General features: G+C 38.5%; 2 protein-coding genes across 2 annotated transcripts in view; both read right to left on the bottom strand.

Annotated features, from left to right (window-relative positions):
• Positions 1 to 402: 402 nt before the first annotated feature.
• On the bottom strand, positions 403 to 5,806 carry chrdl2 (chordin-like 2). The gene is made up of 11 exons (XM_034889162.1): positions 5,615 to 5,806; positions 5,093 to 5,205; positions 4,865 to 4,958; positions 4,629 to 4,774; positions 3,446 to 3,539; positions 3,013 to 3,074; positions 2,165 to 2,333; positions 1,856 to 2,044; positions 1,596 to 1,751; positions 941 to 1,033; positions 403 to 855 (listed from the first exon to the last, which is right to left on the bottom strand). The coding sequence occupies exons 1-11, from the start codon at positions 5,688 to 5,690 to the stop codon at positions 722 to 724; spliced, it is 1,326 nt and encodes a 441-aa protein (XP_034745053.1). The 5' UTR covers positions 5,691 to 5,806; the 3' UTR covers positions 403 to 721.
• Positions 5,807 to 6,435: 629 nt separating this feature from the next.
• spag7 (sperm associated antigen 7) overlaps positions 6,436 to 8,913 on the bottom strand; it is a 5,739-nt gene continuing 3,261 nt past the window's right edge. Inside the window, exons 6-7 of the mRNA XM_034889168.1 lie at positions 7,571 to 7,727; positions 6,436 to 7,457 (exon numbers count right to left, since the gene is read on the bottom strand). Coding sequence (XP_034745059.1) covers positions 7,342 to 7,457; positions 7,571 to 7,727 — 273 coding nt within the window. The 3' untranslated portion in view covers positions 6,436 to 7,341. The remainder of the gene's footprint in view (positions 7,458 to 7,570; positions 7,728 to 8,913) is intronic.

Below are 8,913 nucleotides of genomic sequence, written 5' to 3'. Positions count from 1 at the left end.
CTAATTTTGGATTTTGTTCATGGTATTTTGATCCCTGTGTTTCCTTGGACCCTTTTTGTAAAATAAACCCTCAGCTAAACACTCTCCTGTTTGCCTGTCATATCTGCGTTTGGGTCCTAAATCCGCTAAATTCATAACAGCCTCTTGCTACTAAAAAATATTCAGACAGTCAAATGTATATACACAGTAAGCATACAGCAACCAATGAACTTTAAATAAGGTAACACCTCATATTTACAATAAATATGTAGATGGTCATATTACATCCTTAAGACACCCTTCATATTCTAAACAGAATGTGGCCCCTTGCACAACATATTTTACAACACAGATTATTTTCATATGGTTAAAACAAATGGCGTGTTTAAGAATTACTGATCCCAAAATGTCCTCAATCATTCAATAGATGCACTCTACATATCATTACTAAGTCAACACAGTTTCAACCCCTAAATTAATAACTGGATACGGAGGTTGACATGACAGTTATCAAACACAGTTATAGTCTGTGTTTTGTAACCTAATAATTTACATAAAAATACATGATGATTAAAACATGACAAACAACAATGTATCAGTCAATAAACAATATTATAAATGAGTAATTCCACTTGTATTACAGGAATGACAGGAGTCCCAAGTGCAACATGCATGAATAAAGTATGTACTGTATGTTATTGGGAGTATCGTTGTAAAAAGAGAGTAAAGGGGGCAAAAACCATCAGGGTGAACACAGGTCTTCTATCTGCTTGGGATTTAGAAAGGCAACCATCTCTCGTATGCCATCTTCACACAGTGTGGTCTGAGGAGCTGTGCTCAGATTTTCTCTCTCCCCTTTAAATTTTCTCCATGTCCCTGGAAAAAAAGAACCTTAATATAAAATCTAACACCAGAACCAAAATAGTCCTATTAAAATAAAAAAAGGAATCATGAAACAAACCTTCATCAAGTGTTGTAAGTAATGTGTAATTTTCGGGATGATCCACAATGTCTTTTCTTTGAACGTAACCAGTTTCCATTAATTGTAACACACCTGCATAAATAAAGAACTCAGATGAGAGTCATACATGTATGCAGCAATACTTGTCTTATTTGTCTTAAAGGAATAGTTTGACAATTTGGAAAAAAATCTGTTTTCTTGAATACAGCTGTTGTTTGAAACACATTTGTTGGTGTGTTTCTTTTAAGCTGGAATTAAGTTTCTGCCAAAATAAATATAACCCAAATTCCTTTGTCTTTGTTCCATGAATGTTAACCTTTATTGATTTCTTCTGTGTTCTTTACATTGAGGATCGCTAAATGGTACACTGCTTTCTAGTGGACACTTATACTCAGTCAGTACAAGTAAAGCCTCTATAAGAGTAATCCAGCTTTAGTTGAGAAGACTTATACCACTTGTATGTCTATACAATAAATACAAAGGTACTACCAAAATCATTCAACCAGCACTATACTATACAAAACCAAAGCATAAAACAAGCTATATGCTCTATGCTAAAGCTAAGCTAACTGCCTGCTGTCTGTGGCTTCTTATCTTACTGACAGATGCCAGAGTGGTATTAATCTCAGTTGCCACCAGTAGTTAAAGTAGTTACCTTCGACAGTTTTCCATACTTGCACTTCAACCTCAGCAGTACTTTGTCTTTCAATAGCAATGATCCTAACAGTGTTGGGTGAGTGTACTTTATACACCAAGAGGTTATTTTTATATCCGAGATGACACTGGGTCTGGTTACGTTCAGCTTTACTTTCTATAGAGACAAAACAGACACAAGTTGTGTGCATGGTGTTAATAGCCAAGAAAACCTCATGTCAGTATAAACAGTTCATTATGTCATGAGCTATGTTTAACTACCTGCACAAGTCTTGCAGCACTTTCCCGCTGATTTCATAGGATGTGGGCACGGGTACTGGCTGGGACACGTGATGCGTTTGCAGTCCTGGAGGCCATCAGTACAAGTGCACAGGATGCACTCCAGGACCTTCCCCAAAACCGGGTGCCAAAGGTCTCCATGAGAGTACGTCTTGCCATTGTATAAGCACGCTGAGAGAAATGGAATACAGCTGAGCATTGTGCTGCATATGGAAGCAATCGTAAAGTTGTGAGGAACAGGCCTATAAAACCAAATACCTATACAGGATCTTTGTTTTGACAACATCTCACCTCTTTGGTGTTTTCTCTGCAACAAAATCTTCACGGTGGTCTCTGAAGCCCCTTTGAGGTTGAGTTTACTGAGGCTCAGGCCTCTGGGAGAAGTCCTGTCTCTGGGTGTAGTGGCACGGTCGGACCGCACCCTGCTCTGCTCTCCAGAACACTGGTCGACTGAATGCCTCTTTTTTAAACACACATTGTAAAACAAAGTTATCTTTCATATTTTCAGCTTTTGGTTTTGCTTGCTTTTCTCCTGAGTGATAGCTGAAGGAGCATCATAGCCCTAAATCATAAAAGTGAATTGCCTGGCTCCAGATCTCTGAATCACTTCCCACACCTCAGATTCTTTCAGCAATTCCAATACAAAACAACATTGCAATTTAGTCTTATTGTCAGGCCAAGTGGTTCCTGAATCTTGGGGGGAAATTTAACAGCGTTGTATTTGGTTGTTGTAAAGCGCTTAACAAATAAAGTTGGTATGGTATGGTATGGTAATGATTACAGAAATGTGGACATTACAGAAATAATCTGAACAATGTGATGCCATGTTGAGCAAATCATCCTTCCGATGTTCAAGGGAAAACTATTAATTTGCCCGCCCTCTTGCACAGGGAGGTCAAAGGTCAGCGTGAGCTACTGAACAGCTCCCCTGAAGCTGGTAGTGATCCCAGTGTTATGTTCAAGGACCCTTTAACAGAGCAGACACATGCCTGTGAGACCAGTAACTTGAAGTTAAGTGCACCTGCTCAACTGACAACACCACATTGCTTCTACTGCATTTAAATATATTTTAAGATCATTTAAGTTTCATGAGAAGCAATAGGAGATGTTAATGTTATGATAAATAAGCAAGAACATACAACGCCTCTGTTCAGTTGCTGGTTTCCATCCTCAGTTGATGAGGACCCACTGGTGCCATGATCTAAAAACCAAATAAGAAAAAATAGCGTGAAGACAACGTAATTAAGACGGAAAATATAACATTAGGGCTGGGCCGTAATTCCGAATGATTATAGAACAACTTTTAGTGGAATTGTTTCATAATGTCATGATAGTATTGTGATGTTTTTTAGTGCATAAAATTGAACTTTGCATTGAACATCATTTTGATAATTTTCGGTGTAATTTTGAATCTATTTGCATTATGTGATATAAATTAATATCAGAAAAAACACATTCTTATTAATCAGACAATGCTCTGGCCTAATCTGCATGTTTATGTCCTAAAAACCATGATTGCAGGTTGGAAACAGAATAAAAGCCATATTTAGCAGCTTGAAGGAGTTTGACTACCTTTACACACCAAACAGCAGGTCTCTGGGACAGAGACTGGTGAGGAACAGGTGATCGGTTGGCATGTTTTCAGAGCACAGAAAATGTTTCCATTCTGAGAAAAGAAAAGAAGGGAAAGTTTCTTATCTTCTTGAACTTCCAAGTATGAGCTCAATAGAGGAAGACTTCCTCTTAAGACCTGTTAATTTATTAATATTGACTCACATTCATGTCACACAGAATCATAGAGACAAAGTCCAAACAAATAACCACAGTGTCTACTGCGATCTAATGTTCTTGAAAAATACCAAAAATATTCTTCTGCCAAACATAATGGACACACTCAGACACCAGTGGTGGCAGAGCTGCTATGCAAGGTGCCCTCCTGCTCATCTGAGACAATAAGGATTCAATGTCTTCCTTAAGGACACAAATAACCACAAATAGCTAAAAATAATGGACAACGTGGTCATACCAACCTCAGGACAAAACTTGTAAAAACTTGCTGAGTTTTAAAAACCTGCAGTAAATCCTAATCCCACTGTCTTCTGTGAAACATGGGAAACCGATATCTTAGTAAGCAAAGCTGTGAGAATGTTACAGTAAAATCAGGCCTTAACAGATCAGAACAGTGCAAAACTAATACAATAAATAATTAAGACATCCAGATACAGGTGTATTAAGATTAACGTGACTTGTACCGCTCTAAATTTATATTAGGAATCTTGTTGTGACGTATATTGTTGTGTGTTGTCTCATTGGAAACATCTGTTAATATACACCACTTAACAACTCATAAAATCTCCCATCATGCTGCCTTTGAAGGACAATTCCAGGGTGATGTCAATATTGGCTTCACTTCCACTTTCCTCTCTGATATCTGCCTTTAGTTTCCTAAATTATTGTGCCGATTACAACCACGCTGAGCCTCCACACGAACCAAAACATGATGCTTTCACCAGTTACATATTAAATGGAATTTAATGATGTATTTACACTTTAACTGGATAGTATTAGCAGCAATGCTGTTAGTCAGTGGGCAGAAATACACCCACACACACACACAAACATATCTAAAACCTTTCTCTGCGTGGAATACAAGATCTTTTAACATTCATTGAATGTACATAAAGTAATTAAGGATTTTTTCTTGACTTTGGTGATAGTTCTTGAATATGCTGTATAATGGGAAAAAGAAACTTACAGAGCATGTGCACATAACACATTGATTGCTTTGCTTGGAGGGGAAGAGGTCGAGCTTTGTGAAGGTCTCCCCTGGCTGATAAATACTTCCATTATACCTGCAGGATTTCACAGAAGCTCGCAGCCCTGCAGGGATCCTGGGCTCATCTGAGGAGGGCACATCACACAAGACAGCAGTGTCACCCACTGGAACTCTCTAACTCAGAGCTGATAGGGTGTTAGAGGAGGGAAGTCTACCTGTGCATCTTGGACAACACTGCTGAGGCTCAGCTACTGGGTGTTCACATGGCAGAGCAGGACACTTGATTGTGTTACATTTCACATGACCTGTCTAAGAGAGAGTTTACAAGCACAAAAAAAAAAATCCCAAACACAGAATTCTTCAGACAGTCAAGCAGTGTTAGTGTAGTCTAAAAGTCCTTTAGATGTTTGATCAGAAGTGATAAATAAGGTGTTCAACGGTACCTCTGTGCAGACACAGCGTATACAGAACATGAATCCGAATGGCTCTAGGTAGGGATGCCAGCTGTCTCCTGGGCTGTATGTCTTGTCTTTGAAAGTACATGCCACCCCGGACCCTGGGTGTCAAAAATGAGGATGAGCCACATGTGGCGTAGATGACCGTCGATATCTAAACGCTTGAACTAAAACATTTTGTCAGAGTGTCATCAGCTCAAAGTCATGCTGGCCGCGGGAAAACATAGGAAACTGCAAATGAATACCACTGACCCAACTTCATCCCATTAAAACAAACAGAAGTTTAACTTTTGGTAGCTTCTGTCACAGAATGATAGGCCTATAAATAGGTTTCACCACAAAACACAACAGTAACACCAAATGGTTAACGCGAGAGCAATAGAGAATGTTATTCTTAAAATATCTGTTCAGGTTTGGCCGAGTCCGAGAAAAACTTTCCTTAAATCTGATTATAACGTGGTCATTGTCATTAAACAAGCCAGATAAGCATCAGCAGGATTTAGCTCTTACCTTTTCGGGGTTTTAGCTCTGCATCTGCAAACCAAATGGTGAAAAAGAAGAAAAGCATGGACTTCATTTTTAACATGTGCGTGACTTACTAAGTCTTCAGTGCGCAATAAGTGTGTTTCTGCAGGACAGAAACTGCAGGACTGTGAGACAAGGATACAAAAATGTCCATCAAACTGTTCTTTGGGTTGATCTGTGGCGGCCCCTTCAGGAGATAAAAGGCAGAGCCAGTTCAGGAACAGGGACGACAGGAGAGTAGTAACATCATAATGTTACTTAGCTGCACATCATTTTAATTGTACTATTTAAAACAGTATGTACTATTAATATACTATAAATAATGTAGGAGACATCTACTGTATGTCATATAAATGTAGTGAAGTTAAATATATAACTATAAATAACTAACTTAAAATTAGAGTGAAATGTAAAGTTCAAGTACCACTAGAGTAAATGCATTTGGTTATGTTGCACCACTGCCAAATAACAACCTTGCATTACCCTCACCAACATAGTATATGTGGGTCTCCTGGTGACAGGAGGGCAGTGTTTCAGATATACGTCGGCTGATATACTGAACTTTAGGCATAGTAGATGACCAGTGAGTGCACTCATGATCAAGTCATTGTGCTATCTTCTATTACTCCCAGTGAGAATGAACATATCACTGAATAAGTGTGATTCTACTGTGGTCATTTTTGAGCCTGTATTTGGTGTTGTTATATTGGATTAAATGATACTGTAAAAAAAACAAATACAGTCTAAAACCAGCTAACATTTAAACAGTAGGCTGTGAGGAATTGAGGACTAACATGCAGACAAAGACTTAATACTGTTCTCCATTTATTAACACACATGGGGGGATAAAAACGTGCAAACATGTTAAAATAGACATCAAGATGCCAAGAAACTTACTTGAAGATATGACAACTAAGAGAGATGTGCTCGATATTCCTAAAATAATTCTGGTACTCCTGCTCCCTATACCGTTACGCCTATTGCAAGCCATTGCCTGGCTTAATAATAAAGCAGTTTGTTTGGAGTAACAGCTTAATTCAGTGCAGATGTACATTGAAACAAAGAAAATCTCAGACTTAATCACAAATTCCTAAATTCCACAAAACTGTATTTTTTTTTATGAGATTCCTCATTTGGCATGAGAGGAAATGGCATGCTTCCAACTTACCAAATATCTGAAACAGGTAGAGACTTACAAAAAATAAAAACCCAAAGGAACCCACAATAGACAGTATTCCTGTTTCCCTTTTATAAGCTGCATTGGATAATTGGAACACTGACTTCTCAGCCATGATTGGCGTAAAAACTTTGCTTTTAGGATGTGATCTGGCCTGGCCATAGATCAAAACTGTCAACATTTTAATACAAATGTCACTTAAGATATAGGGTGCTGAACACCCAGAAACATTGTTTTTTTTCATCAAAACAACATTTTTATACTGTATAAGGTCCAATCATGTGCGTGAGAATCTTGATAGTTGAAAGAACATCACGAGCAAATGTTAAAACACATATAGTATAGTAATCCAGCTCCTTGATCGGACATACCATCCTCCACTACACAAGATTTGGATTCAACGGCTGTCATATAAGTTACTTTAAAATGTCTGAAGTACAGGATATTGCATTATAGGATGAATTAGACTGCTCACACACCCACACCCACACACACACACACACAACAGACAACAGAAAGCAAAAGTGGTGGTGTTTCAAGAACTGCTGCTGTGCGCCCCTGAGTCGTCCTCTTGCTTCTGCCGTTTCTTCGCTCGGATTTCATTCATGGCTTCCTCTATGGAGCGCGTGTCCCTCTTGTTGGCCACCGGCACTGGAAGGAAAAAAAGATTCCAAAACAAGGAGTGAATAAAGAGGAGAACTGTGGTTCAAATTGTGTAAGTGAGGAAAAGCAAGACAGGGATCAGTGCAACAACAATTCCTCACCACAGCCATAAGCGCTGTTGGCCTCCAGTGTGTGTGCTGCATCTTTTGCAGCTGAGGTGCCAATCAGGTGACTGTACTTGTCTCTGTAGTTGGAGTTGGGACATGTTTCGGCCTTCTTTGTCTGACTGGATGCAGTTTCTTCCAACGCAGCCTGTTCCTGCAGTGAAGAGGAAAGAAAAAGTCAGTCCGTATATCAGTATATGGTGATGAATCGACACCATATACATAATTAGATATCACCAATGTAAAAGGCATTCTAGGAGTTCCTTGGCAGTAAAAATGTAAAACGCAGATCAAAATATACCTGGTTCCTCTTAATCTGCCTCACTAGCTTTTACTTCCGTAAATGAATCAACATATTTCAACATCTCTCCTGAGAGGATAATGGGACTTGTACCAGTCAACTATAGATTATGCATATTACTGAAAAGAAAACGCACGGAAAGGGCAACATAATAATGATTTCCTTAGCCAAAATCATTTGTGGTCAAGGTTATATAAATTAAAGCACCATTTTTCTTCTTTATGCTCCATTAAAGTGACAGTCTGTGAAGAAATTGGGGTTTCTTTAATGACCATTTTTTCCCTCTATGCTTGTTAAGTCTGAACGAAATTGCGTTGTATTTTCTTATTAAGAGACAAAAAGTGACACAATCAATCTTTTACAGGGATTGTGTCTGTCTCCCTCTTTTCTTGTTTCACTCTGTGCTGCTGCAGCCTTTACATGGTTAGGTACAGTAGGACACCATTCAATTCAGACTTGTGAATTGAAAGTGATACAGTCAGTCCCTCCAGGATTTTGACATTTTTTGAGATCGTTACAACCCAAAATGCCTGATGTTGCGGGAGCTTTTGTAAAAATTTGCAGTAAAAGTTGAAATGTTTCTATATGTTTGTTTCAATGAAGTTGTGGGAGACAGAGAAAGTTAGATAGATAGTTTTTTGTGTAGTTCTTCAAAAATTAAAAGGAAACTTGTTTCGAGAAGAATTAAACTACTCTAGCCTGAGTTTTCCTAGTAACCTTACCAAAAAGGCTCAGGGTGCTGCAAATGTTGATATAATGTGATAATGCTTGGTGGATTTAAGACAAAAAATAATAATTTATTGAATTAATCAAATTTGAACATGTCTGTCAGTGGCTTGTTGATCTTTACATGGTTAGTTAATTTCCTATCCTGGCCTGGGCCACGCATTCATACAGTTTGACAAAGTACCTCTTGGACTTTAACTTATTATTGCACCTACAATAACGAGTGTAGCTGTCCTCAATTTAGATCATCCTGTACATCTCATCTCCAGTTTATCCTGCGTCCACGTGTGTATAGTGTGTGTGTGTGTGTGTG

This window comes from Etheostoma cragini, chromosome 13, assembly GCF_013103735.1.
Source record: "Etheostoma cragini isolate CJK2018 chromosome 13, CSU_Ecrag_1.0, whole genome shotgun sequence".
NCBI classification, from domain to species: domain Eukaryota; kingdom Metazoa; phylum Chordata; class Actinopteri; order Perciformes; family Percidae; genus Etheostoma; species Etheostoma cragini.
This window is presented reverse-complemented; position numbering and strand designations above follow the sequence as displayed.